General features: G+C 48.0%; 1 protein-coding gene across 1 annotated transcript; it reads left to right on the forward strand.

Moving 5' to 3' along the window:
* On the forward strand, positions 1-26,546 carry RPIA (ribose 5-phosphate isomerase A). The gene is made up of 9 exons (XM_036748432.1): positions 1-333; positions 7,794-7,854; positions 10,203-10,258; positions 14,188-14,247; positions 15,433-15,497; positions 19,486-19,554; positions 20,054-20,195; positions 20,380-20,479; positions 25,640-26,546. Exons 1-9 carry the CDS (start codon positions 1-3, stop codon positions 25,735-25,737), a joined length of 984 nt encoding a protein of 327 aa, XP_036604327.1. The 3' UTR covers positions 25,738-26,546.
* The last annotated feature ends 706 nt before the right edge of the window (positions 26,547-27,252 follow it).

Consider the following 27,252-nt stretch of genomic DNA (forward strand, 5'->3'; position numbering starts at 1 on the left):
ATGCAGCGCCCGGGGCCCTTCAGCACGCTCTACGGGCGGGTCCTGGCCCCACTGCCCGGGCGGGCCGGGGCCGGGGGCGGGGCCTCGTCGGGGGGCGGGGGGAGCTGGCGCGCGGGAGAGCCGCACGTGCCGCCTCCCCAGCGCCAGCCCCCGGGCGGGGCGAGCGGACCCGTAGTGGCCTCGGCCGCGGCCCCGGCCCAGGCGCGCGCTCCGCCCGCTCTCGCGCTCGCTCCCGCGCCCCCGCTCCCCACCGTATCCGCTGCCCGGACCATGTCCAAGACCGAGGAAGCCAAGCGTCTGGCCGGCCGCACGGCCGTAGAGAACCACGTGAAGGTGAGCGCCCCCGGCTCCCGGCCCGCCTCCTCCGGGAAGCCCTCCCGATCCTACCCAGGGCTGCGCCGAGGAGCCGTGGGGAGCAGGGCTTGGAGACGAGTTCGAATCCCGCGCCCGGCACGGACGAGCTACGTGAACCCCGTCTCTCAGCTTCATTTCCCCATCTGTAAAATGCGAGCGGGGAGGGTTGCTCGCACCCTGCAGCCTGCACGCTCCTCTCTGGCTTTCAGTGTCCGGTCCTTGAATGGAAGCCCCTTGAGGGCAGGCACGGCAGCCTCCTCCGCGCCCCAGCACGCCCGGCACTGGTGGAATGGAGTGGGGCCAGAGGCTGCCGCTTGGAGAGTTGGGTTTAGGACGGGAGCCGAGTGTGGGGCGGGCGGGGGGAGCGGGAAAGCCCCCCATAACTCGGGGGAAGCCCGCAGTAACTCAGGGGGAGTCCTGTGACTCAGGGGAAACCCCCTGTAACTCAGAGGGACCCTCATAACTCGGGGGGACCCCTGTAACTCAGGAAGCCCCCCGCGACTTGGGGGGACCCCCCATAACTCAGGAGGACCCCCATGAGGCGCAGGCAGAGCAGGCCATGTGACGGGGCCCGGGGTGGACGGCTTCCCGGTCCACCCACCGGATCCCAGGGGTTTGGGGGTCCAGGGCCGGGCCGCTCTCCTGGGAGCACCCCGGAACCCCCGCTCCATGTGCCACCCACCCCCCCAGTCCTGGTCATCGGCTTTGTTCTGGCCCGGGTCCGAGGGAACCTTTAGCCAGCGTAGAGCAGAGACCTGTCGGGTGGGGGGCAAGAAGGCAACTGGAGGCAGGGGGCCGGCCTAACCTCGCCCCGCAGTGGGCTGGGGTCTGCTTGGGTCACTCTGGTTTTTTCTTCCGCCTCATCTCAGAAAAATGCGTTTGTAAAGATGTGACCCTGTTTGTAAAGACGTGACTCGGCTAGAGATCTGTTCCAGGGGAAAAAAATGAGGTGGAGTCCATTTCCTTGAGTTAATTTACAACCTCCTATCAAGTTAATTATATCCATTATCCCTCGTGGAAGGAAGCCGGGTAGAATTTCCCTGCGCTGTGGGAGTTCCCTTCGGCTCGCAGTCACCCCATTTCTGCTCCTCTAGATGTGCCTCCCTCCTCTCTCCCCCTCCCCAAATAGATCCGCCTTTAGGAATGTTTGGGTGTTCGGAACCAGGAACCCCAGCGGGTCAGTGGGCTTTGCACAGATCACCCCCCTCTGGAGTCCGAGTGGGTGGTGGGGAAAGGAAGATCCGAGGCTCCAATTTTGGAGATTTCCCGGTGCCGGCCGTCTCCACCGTTAGTCTCCTGTGAATTAAAGCAAATTCCCGTAGGGTGAAGTTCCCACAGTGTGCGCTAACGTTGGCTGAGTCGGTGAGGGCATCCCGTGGTGAGGTCTAGCTCTTCCTTACAGGTTGTAGCCTCAGACTTGGGGCAACAGAAACCTCCCGTACCCGGAAGGCTCGTGGGGCCCTGTGCAGCCTATCACTGCTGCGCGGGTCCAGTGGGGTGGGGACCAACTTAGGAGGGGAAATTGAGCTTCTTGGCCGTTCTGACGGGGCTCCCGCCGTAGTTCCTTTTGTGAAATGTCTAAGCTGTTCTAGTCTCCACTTCCCTTTGAAATTCCTTTATTCAATAAATAACTTGTTAAGTACTGGCAGGATACAGGGCCCTGTACTAGGGGCTCACTCGAATCTAAAAGGATCTCTCTGAGATCATAGTGGGTTGTCCAAAGGTATATAATCAGTTATTTAAAATCGTGTCCGATTCCCTGTGACCCCATTTGGAGTTTTCTTGGTAAAGATACTGGAGTGGTTCGCCATTTCCTTCTCCAGATCATTTTACAGATGAAGGAACTAAGGCAAACAAGGTTAAGTGACTGGCCCAGGGTCACACAGCTAGGAAGTGTACAGAGGCCAGGTTTGAACTCAGAAGATAAGTCTTCCTGACTCCGGGCCTGGTGTCCTTCCTAGCGGCCTTTTACGATCAGACCCACCATTATTATCTGTGTATGCATTTATCATTGAGGGAGTCTTGAGATCTTCTTCTCTGATACCCCCGTTTATAGATGAGGAAACTGAGGCCCTCAGCACACACAAGTTGTAATGTGGGTATTCTCCAGTTTCTTTTCTACACTTCAGTGATACAGGTTGAAATTCCCTATCCTTGGGAACTGTTATCTACGCTGGAAGCCCACTCCGGAGGCTGAAGTACTTACTTGAGATCTCATTTAGATAGTTGAGATGCTCTGGGACAGTGATTACAAGGTTATCTTTGGAATAAAAGGCCCTGGACATCCTCCTCACTATCCTCATTGACTCCTCCTTCTGCTTGGACCCTGCCCTGGACAGCCTTTGCCCTTGGTAAACATTTAATAAGTATTTCATTCATTCATTTGACATTGTGTGAATTCCAGTGGAGCATGTGGGCCGTTCATGGGCTATCCCTTTGGTTCACTACATGACCAGTCCGATCCTGACCATGCAGGTCTTGGAGAATAGCTTTAGGCTTCTTCTCTTGTACAGTATTGTGGCCCATCGTGGGCCTCTCCATTGTTCTCTGAGTGTTCCTCAGCTTGTATTCTTAGGAGACTGTAGATTTCCATGGCTTATTGTAAAATACATCACCAGAAGACTGTTTCTGTGGAGAAAAGCTAGGTCTTTGTTTCAGGGAGAAACTTGAGGTCGTAACAGCAGCAATTCATCCCTTTCTCCTCCTGTTTAGCTCTGGGCTTAACCCATTGCCCACTTGTAGGGCCCATACGAGATTGGTATTGGTAGCAGGGCTGACCATCCAAGAGCTACATACCATTGCTGGTTAAAGGGCATTCTCCATTGACTTTTTCATATTGTTGCCTGGTCAGTGGGCATTCTTCATTGATTTGCTTATCATTGCCTGATCAATGAGCATTTTTCATCTACTTTGTGGATGGACCTAATTCTTTTGAGTGATTATAGATCCACATTTAGGAGGCTCTGAGATGTTCAGTGGCTTCTTAATGCTATGATCACAGTGGCATCCACAATCAGCATTTGGAGAACCTCACTCACCATCTATATTATAGACACAGTAGGAATCCCCTCTTTTACTAGTGCTTTGAACTGTGTCCTCGATGACAGTAAGCCTTTTGCTTCTTTGACTTTATGCCTTATCTCTCATCAATATTAATAATCAGAGAGAGATCAAACATGGTTACTACCTCTGTCAATATCTTTCAAGGATTTTGCCACATGCATGGGAGCCATAATGTTGGAAGACAACCTTCAGGAGATGTTTTGCTTTACCAAATCAAATGCTTTTTTATGGTCAACAAACAACTACAATGGAATCCTGAATGTTTTCTACATTTTTCAGTCAACTGTGATGGTAAAGACATGATCTGCTATGGATTATAGTTGGTGAAAATTTGCCTGTTCTCTTATTAACTCCCTTATCAAGGGTTCCTGCAATGTGTGTGAGATCGATGGGGTTTAGATTGTGGGAGCCCCCTTGAACTCCCCTTGAATCTTCCCACTAGACGAGGCGTTTGCCTGAGGCCATAAGCCTTTCATTATTGCTAGGCCCAAATTTCTAGCCCTCTAGTCTGGCTAGTTTCCACCCTTGATCCTATAAAGTATCTATGCCCAAATCTGTTACCCTTAAACTAGTCTAGGCCTACTGGTCTGTTATCTCCAGGTAGCCTTCAGCCACTGCCCACCCTTAATCCCATTCTCTTGGTTCCTGGAGTCTGACCTCACCCCAGTCTCATCAAGCTCCTACTCAACCCTTCCTCCCATCAACCCAGGACCACCCTAGATCCCTCCCATAATCTTTGTGTATATAAGTTTCATCTTACCTCCACGAAGGGGCTCAGATTCCATTTACCTCAGATGGATTCTGGCCCCCTTGTGAAAATGAGCGTCACAAATGCTGAGATTTCTTAAGACTACCCATTATGGCGAATCTGTAATAAACTTTGTTCTTCTTGGGCTGTGAGCAGGACCTGGTGTGTTGGTATGTTGGGGTCCCAAGCACCCCTAAGACCTCTTCAAGATCATCCTCATAATTACTATTCTCACAATTATATTTTCATATATGTATTGATGGGTAGGCCCATAGGTCCATAAGGAACGGATCTGGTGCTGTGATTCCATTACATAGGGAGCTCCCAGTTCAGGAAATTCCTTCTAGCAGTTCAGGTGGGCACTTTCTCTTCCAGGTTAAATGGTGGCGAGTATGTATCAGGGGCAGAACTTCTATCCACTGTACTAACATGGCCTCCCCTCTTTGGTTTGGTTATTGCTATTTTCACCTCTAAGTGCTCCTATATTTTTTCAAACCTTTGGTGTTTTTCCCTATTTCAGATGCCTTGAGATTCCATCCCTTAACACACTCAAAATTCCTGCCTCTGCCATGGGAACTTCGTTCTCTGAACCCTTGGTCTAGTCCAGCTACTTTTCCTCATCTCTCTTTGGCAATGTTTCACTTTCCTTATAAACACATCTGGTCCTGGGATGTTAGCTTCCAAATGTGGGGGGTGGGGGAGTGGCCCTCAATGGAGAAAAGTTTGTTGTAAACAACCAACAACCTTGCAGATTTTTTCCCATTTTTCTTCCATTTTTCATCCTTTCAGTTTCATCCTTAAATTCCCTTGGTCCAGTTTAGGTCTCCTGCCAAGCTTTCTTTAGTGGCCTTTCCTGCCACTCTTCCTTATAATCCTATTAACATCTAATATACAAGCCCTTTAAGGTTTATAACTGATAGTTTGCTGTGTGCCAGGCACTGTGCTGAGGGCTTTACATGTGTTACCTTATTGGATTCCCGCAATACCCCTGAGAGGCAGGGGCTGTTATCCCCATTTTGCAGTTGAGGAAACAGGCCTAGAGAGGGTCTCACAGCTGTCAGGCCCCTGAGGGAGACTTTGAACTGAGTTCCTCTCCCCTCCAAGGCTCGCACTGGCTCTTCTCCAGCGCCACGCTTCAGTGATGGGAAGTGATCCAAGCCTTTGGATTCTTCTCATTTTTAACTCGCGAATAGTACTTTCCATCCACCTTTGTCTGTTAATAACAGTATGGTGATGTAGCCCTTCAATGTTTATAAGGTCCTAACATAATAGAAACAACATGATGAAGTGCACAGAAAGACAGCCTGGGAACCAAGAGGACCCGAGTTCAAGTGCTGCTTCTGACATATACTAGCCATGGGATCCTAAAGAGATCACAGGCTTGGCCCCTGTCTCCATCCCTTGCTGATGACAACCCTGTGAGGTAGGTAGCATAGTTATTACCACCGTTTTCCAGGTGAAGAACCTGAGGCCCAGGCAGGTAAAGGCCCGGACTCAGTTTCACACAGCTGATACTGGCAGAGCCAGGATTTGATCCCAGGTCTCTTGACCCCAGTGTTCTTTCTGCACCCCAGCTGCGCCTTTAAGGAAATGTCAGTGAAGGCGTTTGCTGATCAGGCAGTATTGGGAGGAAGTCACAGGAACTTGGGACAGAGCCGGATCCCTGTGGGCCCCTGAGGAGGATGGCCTCTTGGTGCCCTTACTGCATGAGCCTAGTCCCTTGCTTCATTGCCCTGTAACTTCCCCTATGAGGCCTGTGGTCTTCAGCTGCCGGCTTCAGTCTGAGGTTCTGAGCTGCTTCCAGGACCCTTCTCGGCCCTCGGAGAGGAGCTCCCAAGGTGTAGGGTTTCCCTCAGCCCCGGGTCAGCTGTTAATCTGTAACTGGACCATGGGTGAGGTTCAAGATACGTGAGAGGAGATGAAGTTTCAACAAACTGAACTACTTACTTGAGGCAGACCCTCCTGAAAGGGAGGTCACAGAGCCAGCTTGATTCTAAATCGCAAGGTCCTGGGGCTGGGGAGAGCAGGAGAGCGGTTTGAGGCTTTTTTAATCAGAGGTTACCAGGAGGTGATGTTCAGGAAGGTGGGTTCAGGGCCTCAGTCTTCACAGATATCTGGCCCCCATTCACTATTTGTAGGCAGACAGAAATTAGCCCAATCCAGCAGCTGGGCTAAAACTCATCAGCAAAGAATACTTAGTTTGCAAACTTTCTTGATTCCATATTCTCCTGGGCCTCTGCCTCAAAAGGCTCTTGCTTGTGTCCAGCAGGAGCCACTCCTGTTGGAGACAGTATCAGAGGATTGCAGATTGAGAGCTGGACCTTAGAGACCAACTGTTCCAACCCCATTCTTTTACAGGAGTGGAAACTGAGGCTGGACGATTTGCCAGTCACACTGGAGGGCCAAGGGAGAAGTAAGTTTCTTGCTTCCAGGGCCAGCCTTCTTGCCTTTGCACCACATTGTAACAGATGGGCACTTACTTAGTGTGCCCAGGAGTTCTAGAGCATTCCTAAATCTTACTTCTCAGTGACTTTGGGGGACTTCAGAAGCCAGAACTAAGATATTCTCTGGGACTACCACAAAATTTATTCATTCATTCAACAAACATTGGCTTATGTTTAAAAACAACAGCTGGGCTTCCTTCCAAGTAGATGACCAGGGTCTAAAGTCAGAGGTATCTACATCCTGACTCCTGAAAATTCCTTTAGCTTCCCTCCCTCCCTGGTCTTGTCTCCCAGCTGTGACCTACAGCAGTCTGAGAGCAGGAGGAGAAGGTGTTCCTCCCAGAAGGCACTGCCTGGCTTTTGTACTTAGGCTACCAGCTACTGTAGCTGGTAAAGTAGTGGTGACTACTTTTGTTCTTGTGGCATTTGGGGCTCTGTGGTCTCTTAGGACAGAAGTGTCAGACATGTGCCTGAGCCAGATGAAAATGTAATTAAGAAATAATTAACACAATAAATAAAAATACAGTAGAGCATAGATAATGGTAATGTGTGGTTTTCTATACCCCTATGTGACCCTTAGGGGTCCTTATGGTTTCATGGCCCTGGTTCTCTTTGAATTTGACACTGGTATCTTAGGAAATGAAGAACAGGTTATTTTATTTTCCAATTAATCTACTAGTCCATGTATTTTAAAAATACTTTGTTGTTTTTGAAAATTACCTTTTGTTTTATGTGGTCATTTCTGGATATTATAATGCTTTCCCTTATACAAAGACAGTCAGACCGAACTGGCAGCATGCTTCTACCCCACAGTCCTCTACATCTCCAAGAGGAGGGGTTGACAGCCCTGTCTATGGTGCTTGCTCTCGGGGGAAACTTCCTGCCCACTAGAGCTCTGGACAAGTGAAATGGCTGTGTTGGGAGAGGATGGCTTCCCCCTCTTTTGGGGCGTGGGTTGGACTGCCGTTTTCTGGGGCCAAGATGGGTCGCTGGGGTTCCAGAGTTCGCAGTCTGCTTGCATTGGTGTACTTGTGCATGTCCTGGAAGAAGGTATTTTAGGGAAAGGACTCACTGAGCTAATTGGTAGCTGTTGGTCTTCCCCCTAAAATGTACAGGAAGAAACGTGAGCTTGTGTTGCTGGAGCTGGTTACTGACATCTTTGTGCTCTTCCTTACATTTGGCAGAATAATCAAGTGCTGGGGATCGGCAGCGGTTCTACCATCGTCCACGCTGTACAGAGGATAGGTATGTCACTGGCCCCTTTTTTCTCATTCTTAGACTCAGGACTGCCTGGAGGTTATTAGAGAATTAGCAAAGACCTCTCCTGCTCTGCCCTTCTGCTCCGGGGCACTTCCAGGGACTGGGTGGACAGGTTTGGTCAGTGCGGGGGCCTGGGGATCCTGGGTAGGGGGCGGAGCAGCCTGGTATGGGCTGAATGGCTCCTTTTTTTCACTCCTAGACTCCATCTGCAGCTCTCTCTACATCTCGTAGGGACAATTTGGGGCCTGTTGCCAGCCCCCTCAGAATGTGGGCTCCTTAAAGGCAGGGACCATGTTTTTCTTTCTTTGTATCCCAAGCGCTAAGCATGTGCTTTAATAAATGCTTGTGGACTGGCATTGGCCACTGATGCTGTTGTTAATGTCAGGGGAGTAGAATTGGCCCTAAAGCCCATAGAGGCCTAGATTTAGAGCTGGAAGGGGGCTTAGTCTTCTGATGTAATCCTTTCAAATCAGTCAGTCAACATAAAGCACCTACTGTGTGCCAAGTATTGTGCTGGGCTCCAGGGATACAAATACCCTGTTCTTAAGAAGTGTACAATCTAATGAGGAAAGACAGCACACAAAAGAAAGCTGAAAGGAGGGGATGGGGGAAAGGTACCCAGACAGGGCATGTGGGAAAGTCAGAGATTCCCAGACCATTGCAGCCAGGTGAGAAAGGAGCTGTTATGAGCTGAGTGCCTCCCAAATTGGAGGCTTGGGAATTCCTGGGCCCACCCTTAAGTGGTGAGGAGGTGGAATCCCAGGACAGTGGGATGTTGCAGGATGATGTTTATCCCAAAAGAGAGCTTCCTGAGACAAGTCCCAAAGGAGCACAAACAGTGAAGGTTGAGGAAATCTCATCGAACAGACATAAACACAGAGACATTTAAGGCAAGGGTTATCTAGATAAGAAAGCTCTGAGGTCCACAGGGGTTATAGAACTTGTCAGAGGTCACGTAGGCAGTGAGCGGGAAAGCCAGGGTTTAAATGTGAGGCCTCATACCTCAGAAACTCTCTTTCATGCTAATGTCCTCACCTCAGTGCCCTATCCCTGACCCTCCTTTTTTCCTTTGTTGGTGGTTATGTGTACAGACAGGCCTAGCTAGAATGGCTGTGAACCAGCTGTGACCTGTGAATTTGTGCCTTGGCAGGTGGTGGAGGTTCAGTCTTTCCTGGAGTTCTCCGGTCAAGCTAGAGCCTTTGACCCTGTCCAGCCAGGATCACCTGCTTGGGCTGGAAAGGGGAAGATTGGCCCTGCAAATGAAGCCACCCTTTCTCTGCTAGGCCTGAGTCCAGGCTCCCAGTTGTTTTTCCTCTGTACCCTGGAGTCCTTGAGGCCACTCCCCAGATTCTGATCTGGCCCTTTCAGTTTATTCAAGGCCCTGGGATTATGTAGATTTGGTGGCTGCTCAGCAGGTTCTAGTAACCTGTTTTCCTGCATTAGTGATAAAACACCAACCTGATGACTCTTCTGGGCTGATGTAACCATCTCCCAAGTGCCTCAAAGCCAAGGCTTAGAGCCCTTGGTCATTAAATGCCAACTGAGAGACGTTCAACCTGTCAGCTTGTTGACGGCACAAATAGTTATCTCATAGAGCCCACCACTGTCTCCTGTTTAGTGTTGGGCACGTTTGGTTTTTGGATGACTTAAAGATTGAAGGTGCCTGCAATTTTAACTAGATGGACTGTTTTCTTTGATGCTTTCTGTTCATTTTTATGGTAACTTTAGTCCTCTGAATTTGATATACAAGTTTTGTGCCAGATAAGTTAAATTTTGAGCCTAAGGGCCTAAAATGAACCCTCATGTTCAGCTTCCTTGGCAGAAGATGTGAGCTGACATCCTGCCCCTCTTACGTACCATCTGTGTGTGACCCCCTCATTGTCCAGAGGACCTAAACTAGAGGTGCATCAGTGGAGTAGAGGTTCTAACTCAGAATTCCACACACCCAATGAAAAAAAAAATCAGATCTGGACGACTCCCCCCACCCCCCATTCCAGACCTTCTTCACAAAAGCCAGGGCCATTGCCTCACACAAAGAATCTGGAGCAGAAAAGGATTGGAAGGGCCATTGAGTCTAATGTCCTCATCTTTTTAGACCAGCTTCAACAGGTTAAAGGTCTTGCCTAATGTTACCCACTATTATGGGGCAGAGTTGATTTGGGGATTCAAATCCTGACCCCAAATTTAGTGTTTCTCTTCCCATACCCCTTGCCCTTCAGACTAGACTTGCCAGCAATGTGGAACATTTGTCTGGAACGTTTCTTAGCTTTTTTTTAAATGGCTTTCTGAATAAAAAAATAGAGAAGAAATTAAAAGCTTTTTTTCCCCCTCAGCTGAAAGAGTAAAACAAGAAAACCTGAACGTTGTCTGTATTCCTACATCCTTTCAGGTATGTGCCTGGTTCTGTGACTTCACACTTGGGGTGGCCCTTATTTTGATTTTTCTTGTTCATTCTGTCAGCATTTTTATGCTCTGAGTTGGAGTTTTCCCTCATTCTGAGCTCTGATCACATCTGCTCCCTCCTTAGTGGCTCTGTACTGTCTACCAAACAAAGGTTAATTAACTTACCATGGCGCTCAAGGCTGACTGTTATCTGGTTCAAACCTACCTCTGGATCCAAAATACTTATTAAAATGGCCTCTGTATATACAAGACACTGTGCTAAGCACCAGAATACAGAAACAAAGGAGAAGACCTTCCCCAAAGGAACATGTTCTCTTGGTCAGAGGGGGTGTTGGTGTACAACATATGCACATATTATTGTATACAAGGGAAGTTGAGGTGGGAGAGAGTGCTGAGAACTGAGAGAATGAGGGAAGGCTTCATGAAGGAGGCATCATCACTCGAGGTGAGCCTCAAAGGAAGACAAGGGCTTTCGTCTGACTTTCTTTCACCCTCTTATTGCGCATCACTCCCCTCCTGCTTTCTGGTCTAGCCAGACTAGCTTTCTGGTTGTATTTCACACATGATCCTCCATCTCTCATCTCTGGGTCTTTGCACTGATTGGGCCTCATACCTGGGATCCCCCACCCCCAGCCTCTTAGAATCCCTTGTTTCCTTCAAAACTCAACTCAAGCAACACTTTCCACATGACACTCCAGCTACTGGTGACTTTTATTAGCATATACTTAGATATATGCATTTTGTGTCCCTCACCCCACAACGGAGGCTCTTTGAGGACAGGAAATGTTGTGTTTGTCTTTGTAGCCCCAGCATCTAGCACGTGGCCTAAATAAATGCTTGGTAATTGATGGAGTGCATTGCAGGCATGGTGAATGGTTTGTACAGATGAGCAGAGACTTAGGAACCTCTCCAGCCTTACCTCAGACCTTCCTCTTTACCAGCCAAAGGGGGCTCTCCATTCCCCCAAATTTGTCCTCCTCTTTTCTGCCTTTGCTCATTCAGTTGTTTCTGCTTGGCATGTAGAGAAGACCCCCAAGCTATGGAGGCAGCCCCTTTCACTTTGGGACCAGGACATATGCTGACAGGTTCCTTATTTTGAACTGAAATCTGCCTCAATTGTGGAGCTGCCCACTGGTCCTTGTTGGGGCCTCCTCCTGCTAATCCATCTGCACTTGACAACTTGTTTTTTAAAAAATAGTATATTTCATTAAATATTTCCCAATTACATGTAAAATTTTTAATGTTCATTTTTTAAAATTTTGAATTCCAAATTCTTTCCCTCCTGTCCCTCCCTCCCCTTTGAGAAGGCAAGCAATACAGTATCAATATCATATTATGATATGTGATATTATGTGAAGCACGTGGCAATTCTTAAAAATAAAAATACTTATGAAATAGGCCTGGGGATGTTGTTATCCTCATCAGGATGGTTTTGAGAATCAGATGAGAAAATAGATGTCAAATGTAAAAGGCTATAAAAATGTCAGTTGTCATTAGTAACAGCAACAATTATGATAGTGCTCTGGGCAAGTGATGTACCAGCTATGCTCTGAAAACAACACTCCATCTCTCACCTGTAGGTGAGAGCTTTGCCTAGTCTGTCCCCTGAGCTGGGGATGCCACTCTCCGCCCTCTCCCAGGAGCCTCTCCCAGCTCCTTGTAAGGCTCAGCCAGGTTTTCCTGATTTCTGTAATAGTGGTGATGGGTAATGCTGAGCTGTCTACATTCTTGTCTAGCAGTGAGATGAATGAGTGAGCATTTATCTGATGCTTTCGAGGCACCAAGCATTCTGCTAAATGCTGGTCATGTAAACAATAGCTTACATTATAATGGGAAGCCAACACAGGGAAGGAGAATAGAGCCATAGGGCAATAGATTGACATTTTTCCCAGTATTGATCATGGTCCCAGAACTAGAAAGTGGGAGGCGGGGTGAAGTATAGGATTGGCAGAAGGGGGTTGAAGAGAAGTTGGCGGTGGTCCAAATCAAAGCGTAGAGGAACTGTGTAGATGTGGTGAGCTCCAGGAGGCACTCAACCAGGTAGGAAGGTGGGGCACCAGGACACGCCCTCTGAGACCTCAGATAGAATAAAGCCTTGACCAGGGCTTCACTAGTGCTGCCCTCTGAACCAGTGGGCCCCATAGTACTGTGGTTCTGAGCCAGTCACTCCCTGCTCAGAAATCTCTTTGGCTTCAGACTAAACAGACTTCTCAGGTTGGTACTTCCTTAAGGCTCCCTGCAGTCTGACTCCTATAGGACAAGAGAAAGCCTCTGCCAGTGCAGAGCAGACACTTAAATGATCTGCCAGGCATACGTAGCCACATGGCTCAGAGCTAAGACCTGAACCCGGGGCCTCCTGACTAACTGCTGCTGCTTCCTCTGTGAAACGAGGGTCGGCCTCTGAGTTTCTTTATAGGATCATAGATCTAGTGCTGGAAGGAGCCTCAGATCATTTAGTCATTTTACAGATGAAGAAACTGAGGCTTAGGAAAGTGACATGACTTCACCAAGGTCATGTAGGCAATAAGAGGTCCCTAGAGCTGAGGCTCTTTCCCTGTTCCCTGAGTTTCTATTGGCCCACCTGGAGGGGGCAGGCCTAGGAGGAAGCTGGGGACCCAGCCCTCAGCCCCAGTGGTGCTGAGAAGTGACAGCCATTGGCTCTTGTTGCAAGCCAAGAACAACTTATTTGTGACCTCAGAAGTACGAGCTAATGATTAGCTTTCGTTTCCTCTGCATTCTTTGGCATCACTCCTGCCTTTTTTAATGGATGGATCACAGGCTTCTGGTATGGTCTTGGACAAAACTCTGTGCCTCAGTTTCCTCATCAGGAAAAGGAAAGGATTGGATTAGATGCTGTCTGAAGGGCCTGGACTTTTATTAAACACTTGCTGTATGCAGGACCCTGTAGCTCTGGATTCCTGTGGTTCCCGTTACATGAGGGGAAAGGGAGCCTTCTCAGCACTGAGCTTTGTCTTGAGCCTGGTGGTGTTCAGAAACTCACACTGACCCCCATCCAAGTGGTTTGGAAAAAGGTGCTTTGTAAAGCCGAGGCAACCATCCATGTGATTTACAGTGTCATCTTTACTACTAGCCATCATGTGAGGGGTTTCTAGAACCTGTTGGCTAAAGCCTTTTTAGGGCTTCACGAGTTTTTTAGGTCTGGTTGTTTAAAAGAAAACTCTATCATATTGCTAGTTTGGTTCCCAGGTCTGGGTTGCTGCTGGTTTGGCATTTGTGCCAACCTGTGACTTTCTCAATCCAAAATCATTACTAAGGACCTAGTGTGTACCAGGCATGCTGCTGGGTGTTGACTTTGGAGGCAGAAGTAGAGTCCCTGCCCTAGAGGAGTTTACAGTCTGCCGGGGAGACAGTGTGTGCATAGAGAGAGATATACAAAATAGGGACACAGGACTGTTGGAAGTAGAAGGTTGGAGTAAGGAATTCAGCTCTAGACAGGACAGAAGCCTTCTAAGCCAGCTCTCATCTGACAGAGGAAACTGAGCCTGGAAAATTGAAGTGAGCTTGCCCAGGGTCCCCCAGATGATGACCCTGGTCCCCTTGGGGAGGCTGTCTTCCATAGACACTGACTTCCCTGCTCCCTCTCCACCACTCATTTGTATGTCACCTGGCTGGTGACTGAAGAGACTTGAGACAAGCATCTTTGGGGAGCTTTAATAAAGTGTTCCATGTCTCCATTGAATTCCACACCCTCACTCCCATCCTCCATCTATCCCAGAGGCTGGCTTTTCTTCTAGTTTGCCACTTGGGGAGAAGACCCACATTTGGTGGGTCAGTTTAGGATTTGGAAAAAGGCCTATGTCAAAGCAAAGCATATGAATTTGGGAAGGGGGGGATTCCAAGAGTCAAGAATTCAGAAGAAATGTGAATGAGGACCCCTTTTCTTCGTTTGTGCAGGCCCGGCAGCTAATTCTTCAGAATGGCTTACCACTAAGTGACCTGGACCGCCACCCAGAGGTAAGAAAGAGGCCTCATTCTTATTACAGTCTCCCTTTTCTTCCTTCCCTTGCTCTGGGGACCACACTCTCATTCTGTATCACGTTAAAAGAAAAGAGGCAGCAGCATTGGCCAGTTCTGGTCCTAGCTGAAGTTGGTGGGACCTCAGCAGCCATCTGACCCAACCCATGTGCCAAAGGAATCCCCCACTGTAATGTACGCCAAAGTGGTCTCATCCCCCTTCTGCTTGAGTACACCCAAGGAGGGTGCCCACCACTTCTAAGTGGCTAAGGGACAGCAGCGGGGAGTTTGAGGAACTTGGACTTAGAGCTCAGACAGGAGCTTTTCTGTGGAGATAGAGTTCAGTTGGTGCCAGGGTTTGGGTATAGAGAGAATTGAACTTGGTACAAGATTCATCATCCCATGAACATGGGGATAAATGATTGGGAAGGCCAGGAAACAACTAAGGCATTAAATCTGTGTGTGCCCAGCTAAGGATGCACTATAAGACCATACTGTGAATGTATCTGTCCATGGTTCTTATTTTGGGTGATGGACAGCCCAGCTAATGATGCCTGTAAGACTGCACTGTGAATATATCTGTCCATGGTTCTTACCTTGTGTTGATGGAAGAGGGTGTGTGTGTGTGTGTGTGTGTGTGTGTGTGTGTGTGTGTGTGTATGCTCATGTGAGTGAATGTGTATGTGTGCACACACTCACTATAGTGGACTGAGGTATGGGATGTGCTTGTGAAGAAAAGGAGAAAGCTTTGGCTGCTTTTGTGTGGCCTTTGGCCACAGATGGCCCCAGAAGTCCAGGGGTGGCAACAGAGGGGACAATTGTCTGAAGCTAGAATTATTTAAAGAACAGGCTCCCTTGAGTTCTAAAGCAGAAGTTATACCAGATGATCTGTAGGGTCCCTTCCAATGCTAAGTATGTCACTAGTTACGAGAGCTTGACTTTGGGAGAGGGGAGGAGAAGTGACATCAAATGTGGATAAAACTTGTGCTAGAACCGTCTTCCCAATGTTGTAATACCATGTGATCCTTATTGACAGGCCATCCGTTCAAGAGCTATTCAAATCATGTATTTGTTTTCCTCTTTCAGTTTTTAAAAAAGTCTCTTCGTGTCTGTCCTCTGTGGTTTGTTGTGACTTGGCTTCAGACTTCATCTGTCTCTGATTTAGCCTGGTTTCTTTCCCAACAGCTTGATCTTGCTATCGATGGTGCTGATGAAGTAGATGCTGACCTCAACCTCATCAAAGGTGGTGGGTGAGTGCTTTGGGCCTGGATCTTTTGCCAGACAGATTTCTACTCAGAATTCATCAGGGTTGTAGTATGTCCATCACTGAACTTGGTTATGGTATAGGAGGTGAATCAGCTCTGTCCCCTCCACCTCCCCTTGGGAAACTCTGGGACCCCTACCTGTTCTGACTAGCAGTTTCTCATCACTCCCTACCCCCAAGGGAAACTCCCGGAAATCTCTTCTGAGACCAGCACTTTTTTTTTTACCTTGTTATTTGTTCATACTATTTTATTTATTTATTTTTTAATTTTATTTTTAGTTTTCAACATTCATTTCTACAAGATTTTGAGTTACAAATTTTCTCTCCATCTCTACCCTCTCCCTGACCCCAAGATGTTATGTATTCTGATTGCCCTTTCCCAAATCTGCCCTCCCTTCTATCACTCCACTTTCCCCCCACCCCCCATCACTTTTCCCCTTACTTTCTTGTAGGGCAGGATAGATTTCTATACCCCATTGCCTATATATCTTATTTCCCAGTTGCATGTAAAAACAATTCTTTTTTTTAACATTTGTTTTTAGAACTTTGAGGTCCAAATTCTCTACCTTCCCTCCCCACCTACCCTCCTTGAGAAGGCAAACAATTCAAAATGGGTTGTACATGTATTGTTATGCAAAACACTTCCATAAGTCGTGTTGTGAAAGACTAACTATATTTCCTTCCATCCTGTCCTGTCCCCCTTTAATTTTCTCCCTTGACCCTGTCCCTTTTCAAAAGTATTTGCTTTTGACTACCTCCTCCCCCAATCTCCCCCCCTTCCATCATCCCCCCTCCATTCCCTTCCTCCGTACTTTCCTGTAGGGTAAGATACCCAGTTGAGTGTGTATGTTATTCCGTCCTTAAGTCAAATCTGATGACAGCAAGATTCATTCATTGCCTTTCACCTGCCCCCTCTTCCCTTATATTATAACAGCTTTTTCTTGCCACTTTTATGTGATATAATTTGCCTCATTCTCTCTCTCCCTTTCTCCTTCTTCCAATATATTTCTCTCACCCCTTAATTTAATTTTTTTAGATGTCATCCCTTCATATTCAACTCACCCCACGCCCTCTGTCTATGTATATGTATATTCCCTTCAACTACCCTAATACTGAGAAAGGAGACCAGCAATTTCTAACTGCTTCTATTCCCAGACAGAGAAAGCTCCTAGGACTCTTCTGCAACCCCTCCCTTCCTTCAGTTCAGCTAGTCTGATGACCCTTCAAGTGACCCTAATTAGGGGCCAGGTCAGCAGCCTGCCTCTGTTGGCTAGAAGTGGCCTAAACTGATCCTGTTTGTTTTTTCCAGGGAAGTGCTGTCACCCTGCAGTAAATTACTGTTCCCTGTTCCATCTCTCTACCTAGCCTCCCCTCCTGAGTGTATATAACTTCTGTAACTCCTTCATGGAACTTCCCTCTCTGTGTAAGATAGTACCATGTTCCAAATTGCAATGCCTTGACCCTGAATAAATGTGCGATCTATCTTTACACAGGATTGACAGCCCCAGGGCTGAGCCTTGCTCCCAGGTTTGTGACCTCCAGTTGAAGGGTGCACAGGCCCAGGAGTGAAGCCAGCTATCATTGTACAGCCCAGCATTGGTGGGGCTTCTATAAAAAACAAACCACCTTTGTCCACGTGAGGCCTGCTGAGCTCACTGATCCCTGCTTAAAGACCCAGGAATATACCAGTTAGAACAAGTTATAAACAAAAACAAACTCCTATGTACCAATTAAGTACCTTTGTTTTTATACTGAGCTGTTTTTGTGTGTTTCTCATACAAGCTTGGATTTCTCATGCTATCTTACCCCACCCATTGGGTGTTTCTGGGACTTAGTCACTATCTTGGCCCACTCCTGGCTCTCCTCTAGCTGATTCTCAGCTGTTTTGTTTGTGAAAGTGCTAACTATATTCACAAGCATTGTACTGGGAGTAAAAAGTCCTGGTTTCAAATCCTGACTTTGTGTCTCCCACTATGTCTCCCACATAGTATATGATGTTATTATCACCTAACTTAAAATGAAGGGGGTTAGACTGCCAGATAATTTCCAAGATCTTATCCAGCTCCAAAATGTCCATTTTCTCTGACTTTCCCTTAGGCCTGGAATGCTCAGGTGCGCACACCCCGCCCCCCCTCCCCCCCCCACACACATACACACACATGCCTTCTCCCCGCTAGAATGCAAGCTCATTGTGAGTTGGGCTTGTTTCCTTGTTTGCACTTGTCACCATCTCCCTTCTCTCCCTCCCCCTCCCCATTACCAGTTTACTAGTGACTAGCACATATTAGGTATTTATTTGCTCATTGATTGACAGCTGGGTGACTGGGCAAGTTTTCCATCTGGAAATGAAGTGTCTGGAATTATGGCAGTGGCTGGTTAAGGAGGGTGACTAAGGACCCCGGGAGATGATACAAAGGGCTTTGCTAGCCTTTGGTGCAGGAGACAGTGCCCTGGCTTTAGATGGAGGACAACCCAGGTTCAAGTTCTTCTGACACGTGGGCTATTTGACTCTGGGCAATCACTTGGCCTCTTACAAGTTCTGGGTAGCTCTCTAAGACCATAAAATGCAGAGAAGGTGTGGGATCTAGGAGTTCCGTATATCCATGAAATGTCAGGTCTCATCCTGAACCCCATCCATGTCTTTCAGAAGTTTAGAATTTTTTCTTCAGCTACATTTTACAAAAAACCTTCTGATTTTAGTAGGTGGCCCTGTACTAATAACTTATCAGTAAGCATTTGTGAAGCAGCGTATGTGTCTGGTACTGTGTTCAGAGCCAGCCATCAAGGAATGAAGCCATCCTTGCTAACATTCTGAAGGGGAGGTTTGGTGATGGGCAAGTTAGAATTCTGTTCAGTAGCTGGGGGATAAGTGGCTTTCCTAGTCTCTGTGAATTTCATTGTCTTTGCCCATAGATCAGTCAAATCCCCCTGAAAAGCACGTGGAGGACATTTACCTCTATCTCAGCTAATGTCTGAACTGACAAGGAATAGCTGGGCCTTGGGTGATGGGGGCCATAGTGGCAAAACTGGTTTTTGGGAGGGAGGGGCACATGTCACTATGTAGATGCTTCAGGGCACCTTTAAAAGCCATTAGTGCTTTCATCTCAAGTAGACTGGAAATAAGAGTATGTAATCACAGAATTGCAATGGGCCTCAGGTTATCATCAACATACCTGGAGAAAAAGGCCTAGTGAGTGTCAGAGATGGGATTCAAACTCAGGTCCTTTGTCTTCAGACATAAGGCTCTTCCCAGTGTACCAAACTGCCTCATGGAAGAGGAAATGGGTTTCTTCATGTTGGCCCCAGAACTAGGGGCAGTGTGGGTTAGATTCAGCCATGACATGTCCTTAAGAAGTAGTGCTGCCCAAAGACAGAATGTCTCAGGAGGTGGTGGGCTCCTGTTCCTGCGGGTCTTCAGGCAGACCTGCATGGCTTTTGTTCAGGCTTTTATTCAGGATCAGGTGACCTGGGAGAGTCCCCTAAGCTTTGGCAGAAACAATTTATGAGATCCTAGATTAAAGTTGGAAGGGCCCTTAGCAGCCATCTAGTCCAACCCCATTTTACAGATGAGGAAACTTTACCGGGACGTGGTCATCTGCCCTTTGTTTAAAGACCGGGGGTGGGGGAAGGGCTGTTACTTCCCTGAGTGTCCCTCTTTAGAGACACACACCTCCAAGGGTTTGGAAGTTCTTCCTGATGTTGAGCTGAATTCTGCCACTATTTTCTATCCATTTCTCTTAGGAGGGCGATTGTCCAACCTTTTCCTTCTAAACATGCACTAATGCTCTTGTAATAGCCAGGTCTGCTCAGAGAGCTCAGGGGCTCGGAAATGTTTTTAAGAACCTAAGCATTTCATTTCCCATAAAGGTTGGGAGTTGGCTTTTAAGTTTTTCCAGACCTGACCCAAGCATCTATTTTTCACAGTAATTAGATTTCCCCGCTAATTCTTTTGTTTCGCTCCTTCCCATTTTCAGAGGCTGTCTGACTCAGGAGAAGATTGTAGCCGGCTACGCCAAATGTTTTATTGTTATTGCCGATTACAGGTAAGGCCAGACCTGAGATGTATGTCTGCTCGATACTATCTTGGTGACATATAATCTGTAGGCTGACTGTAAGTAAGGCTGTCTCATGCCCATCTTGTGGATAAGGATATAAAAGCAAAGGGACTGAGTGATTTTCTGAAAGTCCCGGAGGAAGGATGGGGGCCCAGAGCAAATCTAATCTCATGGTGGTCAGCCTGTGAGCTTCCAGAGTGGGAGCCAGAATGTAGGGAAATCTGCAGACTGGATGGTCCAGCAGGAGGTAATGAATGTCAGGCTTGTCTTGGGGGTTTTTGTGGTGATGCTGCTGCTGGGGCCCCATCACCCAGATGCAGGCAGCTCCCCCTTCCTGCCTTTTCTACAGGCCAGCCACTGACATGCTACACAACACTGAGGTTCTTGAAAGAGCCCAGATTTCAGGCCATTTGATTGCTACTAAGCATGGTACTATTTGTACTGAGAGCAGTCATCTTGGCTTTATTGTCTAACCTGGTTTCTGCAGGAAGGATTCAAAGAACCTTGGCGACCACTGGTTGAAAGGAATTCCCATTGAAGTCATCCCAATGGCATATGTCCCTGTGACCAGGGCCCTATCCCGGATGTTTGGCGGAGTGGCTGAGCTGCGGATGGCTGAGCGCAAGGCTGTAAGTGACTGGCAGTGTTTCCAGGGATCAGTCTGCTGCTGGCTGGCTGGCTGGCTGGCTGGCTGATTGGCTGCACACTGCCCCTTCCTCTCTCTTTGGTGGGCCATCTGCTGAGGGACAGCCAGATTGCTTCTGCTTCCCTCTCATCTCAAGGGCCCTCATTAATATGAATGCCTCTTCTTAGGGCCCTGTGGTAACGGATAATGGAAACTTTCTGTTGGATTGGAAGTTTGACCGGGTGCATAAATGGAGTGAAGTGAACACGGCCATCAAAATGATACCAGGTAACCCAGCAGTGTTGGATGGCAGAACCTACGGGGTCCCTGGTACCCATTCCCCTGCTTCCACCTAGGATGATGAGTCTGGAGAAGGAAAGACTAAGGGGAACATCACTGCTAGAGCTGGAAGGGACCCCACGGGCCACCTTGTCCAACCCTCCTCATTTACAAATGAGGTAACTGAAGCCCTGGCCCTGTTCACACAGATAGTGAGTGTCAGAGATGGGATTCAAACTCAGGTCCTTTGTCTTCAGACATAAGGCTCTTCCCAGTGTACCAAACTGCCTCATGGAAGAGGAAATGGGTTTCTTCATGTTGGCCCCAGAGGGCAGAACTAGGGGTAGTGTGGGTTAGATTCAGCCATGACATGTCCTTAAGAAGTAGTGCTGCCCAAAGACAGAATGTCTCAGGAGGTGGTGGGCTCCTGTTCCTGCGGGTCTTCAGGCAGACCTGCATGGCTTTTGTTCAGGCTTTTATTCAGGATCAGGTGACCTGGGAGAGTCCCCTAAGCTTTGGCAGAAACAGCACATCCTGACATAGTAATACGTATTGTGTGTGAAAACTGGTCCTAAGTGGGTTCTGAAGATGGAGACTGTCTGGACTCTTCATAACTTTTGGTTTTTAGGAACTTTCCCTGTCTTTTTATTTCAAATTCTGCAGATGTCAGAACTTGGGCCTCCTGGGGTATGAATGTTGTGAGGCCATTTGGATGTTGGGGGTGTGGACAGGGGCTGTCTTGTGACTCTTTATTCCTAGGAATTTAAAAAATAGATATTTTTTATTCCCATGTATTCAAAGATACATGATCTTGTCTGACACCCCATTACCTTGGCAGGCCATTGTGACCCCATTTTCTACCTGGACAAATAGACGGAGTAAGGATGGGATTCAGCTGAGTAGCAGTGCTGGAGCGTCCCTGGCCATGTGCAGAGTGATGCTTAGTAACGAGGGTTTGTTTGCTGTCTTGGGCAGTCGGGATAGTTGCTACGTGTGCATTGCCTTGTCAGAGCCTCTTGATATGGGACCTGCCTCTGAGGGAGGCCCTGTTATTATCCCCTCTTCTCTATAGGGAGGCAAAAGCATCCATATTTAGTTATTTATTTTATCCCTATCCTGTAAAGAGGCAGCCTGTGGAGAAGTGAGGCCTGACCTCAAAGCCGGGGAGACGTGGGTCTGGGTCCTGCCTTTGACACCTGCTGGCCATGGGACCCTGGTGGGCAAGTCCTCCGACCTCTCAGCAACTCCTGAAGAGTCTGAAGTCAGAGAAGCTGCCAGAGATTTCCTCTCCTGAGAGTTCTCTTTACCAACAGGTCCAGACCTTATTCTCTTTATAGATAGGGAAACTGAGGTATGGAGCAGCAAGATTGAACCCACTTTTTACAAGGAAGTCTTTCCCCAAGGACCCCAGGAGATTCTCAGATCTCTGGGATGGGATGTGGTGGGAGAAGCATGAAAACGTGGGATGTTGTTCACTGGTGATCATAAAAGCCATCACTTTAGAAGAGAGTGTCAGCCTCCTCTTCCCCCAACCATTAAAAGCAATTAATGATAATTTTTTATATCACCTTCATTTCCCAATGTTCCTTCCCCCAAATTAGTCCTTAGAATGGAGAATGAAAGGGGGGCACTGTCCATCACCATAATGAGATTGATGAATCTGATGGGATAGGCAGTGCTTCACATCCATAGCCCCCCCACTCCTACAAAGAACAGGGGCTGTGGTCTCTATGTAAGGGAGTCAGAATTGGGTAGAACTTGATTGTGTCTCTTTTACCTATCTTCCCTTTGATAGAGTGCGCCCCCCGCCCCCTCCCCAGTGGGGAGGAAAGAAAGAGCAGAGGGCTCAGTGATAGCCAAGTAATCTCCTGAGGGATGAATGGGAGCCTTAGATGCTGGGCAATGCTAGGCTGCATCTTTTTAGTAGAGTTTCTCTTGTTCTCCACTAGGGGGTGGTATTTGTCCTGCTCAGAGCCCAGGCTTCATGGCTTGCCTGTTGGGCCCCAGCATCTAGATGGGTGGGACCTTAGCCATCATCATCCGACCCCATCATTTTACAGATGAGTAAACGAGGCTGAGTGGGCTGCTAAAAGGCATGAATGTGCCACTTACTGGCAGTTTATCCCAGCGGTGCTTGGTTCCCTCTTGAACCAAAAGCTGCCTCTGAGGTATGTGTTGTCATGAGAGACGCCGGGGTTTATCGGGCACAGAGTAGCATTCTATGTAGAGTCATGGAAGACCTCCTCTGCACCCGAACTCCTGACCCTGGGGCCATCAGCTTGCTTTTTAAAAATGCATTGATATTTGTATTTAAATGGAATTGATGTCTTCTGTAATACTGTGAATTTTATTCATTTGACAACGTGATTCCAAGAAGGGCTCCTGAGGCTTCCTCACACTGTCCATGGCACAGACAAGGTTATGAAGCTTGACTCTCCAGTGTATCCACAGAGGGTTGTCCAGCCTCTACTGGAGGTTCCCAGGGAGGCGGCTCATTCCACTTTGGGTGGCTCTCACCTGTTAGGAATGTTTCCCTGATGTGCAGTCCCAGAGCTGCCGCTTTGCAATGTCTGCCCTGTGATCCCGACTTCACACTCGGACACCAGCCACAAGAAGTGTCATCCCTGTTCCTGTGGCTGCCCTCAGTTACTTAGAAAGCAGACAGAGAGTCAGTCCCGATTCGAGTAGGACTAAGGGCCTGTGTCACCAGAGTTCACTCTTCTCTCCTTCTTTTCGCATTCTAGTTCAGTAGATTATATCCTCGAAACTCAAGGAGAGTTCACATTTGTTAGGAGAAGGTGTTATTTTCCTGTGACAATAGACCTGGGTCTCAGAAGGACTCTTGGATTAGTAAGAGCTTGTACTCAGTATTTCATTAAGGCTGCTCCTCCAAGCCCCAGCCCCAGCAGCTCTTCTGGAGTGTTGGGTTCAGTTCTGGGCCCCCCATTTTAGGAAGGATTTTGATGTCTTGTTTGCTGCTTCCTGTTTGATGTCCTGACAGGTGTCAGCCTGTCTCTGCCCTTTTTTGGAGGGAAGGATTGGACATGTGATTTCATTGGTGAGCCACCCAGCCAGTATATGTCAGAGGCAGGACTGGACTGGACTGATTCTGAAACCAGCTCTCTGTCCATATGCTACAGTTGCCTCTGCCTTTGACCATCACTACCAGAGCTATACAGACCTGAAAAGGGATCATTTCTTCCCTCCCCTTTTTTCTTGTTGCTGCTAAATCCCACGTGTGTTCCCTAATATCACAGCATTTGGCCTGGAGAGGGTCGTGTAGCAATTAGTTGCCAGGCATTTATTTAAGGTCCTACTGTGTGCCAGGTACTGGTATTGGGGATTCAAATGCCTGAGTGAGGCAAGTAGCCCCTGCCCTCAAGGAACTGCTAGTCTGCTGACAACATCACAGACTCATTGCTGGAAGGGGTGTCTGAAGTATGGCCTGTACCTTGCCCAAGGAATCCCTTGGATGGCATGGCCAAGAAATGCTATGGATGCCTCCAGTGAAGGGCGACCCTCTACCCCCCCCCCCAAGGGCACATATGCCGCTTTGGACAGCTCTGACTGTTAGGAAGTCTGTCCTGGCATCCAGCCTCAGGTGACAACTTGGCTGTTTTGAGTTCTGATTCTTGGGGTGTCAGTCTTCCAGGTGACACCTTCATTGTTGTGTCTCGGCCTCATCATCTCCACTGTGTGCTCCACATCCCCAGTTCTTCACCTGTACCTCTTAGGGCATGAGTTTCAGGTCATGACTATCCTGCTTGAGCTTTGCTAAAGCTTTCCTTTGTTTTATCATTGTCTTTTTTTAAAGGAACCTCACTCCTGGGTTCTCATTATAGGTTTGCCTTAAAAAAAAAATACATTCCCTGCAGCCTGGTAGAGGAATTTGGCTCCAATCTCAGAATTAGGGAGTCAGAATTAGTGGGATGGGATATCAGACCAAGCCTCACTCACAGGGAGTCCCCACTCCCATTCTGGGGCTCCATTTTTGTCATGAATCCAGAGATTCTACAGTGGAACAGGAGCACAGAGTGCACGGAGATACTGGAAGAGACTTTAGGGAGAATCTCATCCAGTGCCCTCATTTCACAGGTAAAGAAAGAACCAGGGAGCTAAAAGCCTCCTAGGCAGTGACTGGAACAAGCAAGGCATGAAACCCCATCCCATCGGAGGCCCAGCTTGAGGTTTGGGTAGCCTTAGGGAGCAGTTCACAGAGCAGGGGGTTAGCCACCAAGGAGTCTGTGTGGACTCAGCCTGCCCGAAATAGATTCTCAGAAGCTTTTCTCTGCGATCTCCCTCAAGGGTCCTGAACATCGTAGAAACCATCCAAGCCCTGTCCTGGAGGGATGAAGGAAAGGGTCCAGCAAGGAGGGCATGCTGCGGCCAGTAGGGTCATGAGGGGTCAGTCAGGCATAGACTGAAGTCCATCTCAGGTTCTGTCTACCTTTTTGCTTTGGTTCTTTACACATGCCTGGCATGCTATATTCAGTTCTGACTGCACCATACTTCAGGGAGGATTTTGGTGTCTGTTTGGAGAAATGCATTCCGATTCTGTGCCTAGTGAAGATTGACTAGAGAAACAGCATGGGGGTGGAGAAGGCTTGTGGTGGGAGCCAAGGTGGGGATGGCTTTCTTCTTCCAGCACTGAAGGGATTGTTATGTGGAAGGTGACTTGGGTTCATTCTGTTTGTGGCTCCCTCCCAGCTTCTCCCCAGGGCGGCTGCTGTGAACGTAGGCTTGATGTTAGGAAAAGCTTCCCAGTGACTAGAGCTAGCCAGAAGTGAGACAGGGCAGTCCAGGGGATTGGAGATCTTCAGGCAAGGGGTGTTGCTTTGAGGATTCAGCACCTGGGGTCCCTTCTGACTCTCAGATTCTGAGATTCGAGTGTGAGGGAGCAGAATTCTCTTCCACTGGAGCTCATGTTTGCTCTTCATCGCTGCCCTTCCTGATTGTACTAACAGAACCATTTAACCATAGGCCATCTGAGCTGGCAGGGGCTGCTGATCATCATTCAGCTTCCTTAGTTTACAGATGAGAAGTGAAATTTGCCCAGAGTCCTGCCGTAGTAATGCAATTCTTGGTAGCTCCCATTTCTGTCTCTATAGTGTGACATGCTGCCTGTCTTTATCAGGAGGCTGTGGCTTAGCTCTTCCTTGTTTCTCGTAGGAGTTGTGGACACGGGTCTCTTTATCAACATGGCTGAAAAAGTCTACTTTGGCATGGAGGATGGCTCCGTCACCGTGAGGGAGAGGCCGTCTCACTGACCGAGGCCTCACCGGTCGCCGAGGCAGAGAAGCCCAAGAGCCTTTGCCTTAATGTACTTGCCCCAGGACGGCCGGTCAGAGCGTGGGGGTCTCCTGAAATGTCGTTGAATGCCCGTTCTTTTTTTTAAGGAAATAGAGAAACATATATTTTTTCTATCTAAAAATACTCACTTTTTTTAAAGAAAAAAAAACTTGATTTCATGTTTTATATGAAATACTACAAAAAAACCCAGTTTTTGAATCCTTGACTTGAGGCTGCTGGTTTCTTATGAAGTTTCTGAGTGTTTGGTTTGCTGGGGAATCCCAAAATATCAGCCACTGTACCAGCCCAGTCTATAAAGGGCCGAGCCAGCAGCCCCCTGATGCCTTACTGGAACCATTGATGATCTTTATGCCTTCATTCTTGGTTTGTTGGTTTGTTTTTGAGTTTACATTTTAATAGCTCACAATATGTAGTCACACTTTTAGATCAAGCGTGTGCAGAGCTGAATGAAGCCCTTGACAGTGACCTTCATGGACAAGCTGTATTGACCTCAGTACCATCACCCTTGACCAAGGTCAGGCTACTCACCCAAACTGGGAGACACTGGAAGCCTTGGCCTCTCTGCCTGGAAGGACTTTCCAGTACAGCCCTAATACTGCTGGGAAAGCCCTCTCTCATCGGATGGATTTTTTTCTGTTGGCGACCTTGTTTGAATTTCTTTGTCTGCCTTGCTCATCCTTGAGTTCGTCACTTGCACAGTTGGGCATCAAATGTCTCCTTTTTACGTTCTGTGTGTGTTGAAATAAAGCAACTCAGTGCCACTTCAGTCTTCTCCAAGGTGCTGGTTTTTCTTTTCATGCTCTAGAACAAGAGACACAGCTCAGTATAATGAATAAAGACTTTCTTCAAGCCAGAGGCACCTAGGTCCAGTCCTGTCTCTGACACTGCTGGCTGTGTGATCCAGGTCAGGTCACTTCACTTCTCATGCTCTGAGAAGGGGATAACCTGCTGTATTGGTAGAGGGAGTTTCTTCATCTGGGAGTCCCACAGGTCCGGTCTCTGCCCCCTGTGTTGTTTTAGCATGAGACCACATCTATTTATCAAGCCTTGGAAGAGAGCAGGGCAACTTCCTGCCCTTCCAAGACCAAAGCATTCTCCAGAACTCCCCAAGGACTGGGTAAACTGAGGAACCCTGGGAGGAGGTTTTGGGGTTCTGGCTGCAGATCTTTGTCCCTCTGGAATGGTAAGGTTATTGACCTTTTAACCAGGTCAGATTTCCCCTCCCCTCCCTCAGGACCTTGTGGAGCAGTAAAATTCCAAGATCATAATCTTATTGTAGCCAGTGGTTGCCATCTTTAGGAATCTTCTTTGGACTGTGGATGCTTACATGTGAGCAGCTTTCTTTTCCCATCTCCCTCCTTCCCAGCCCCAAGTACAGAGAGTTCTTAACCTGGGCTCCAAGAACTTGTTTCTGCTTAAAAAATTTTTTTTAATCATCCTTAATGATTTATTGATGCCTTTTGGGTTGATTT

Source organism: Trichosurus vulpecula, chromosome 3, assembly GCF_011100635.1.
Source record: "Trichosurus vulpecula isolate mTriVul1 chromosome 3, mTriVul1.pri, whole genome shotgun sequence".
In the NCBI taxonomy this organism is placed as follows: domain Eukaryota; kingdom Metazoa; phylum Chordata; class Mammalia; order Diprotodontia; family Phalangeridae; genus Trichosurus; species Trichosurus vulpecula.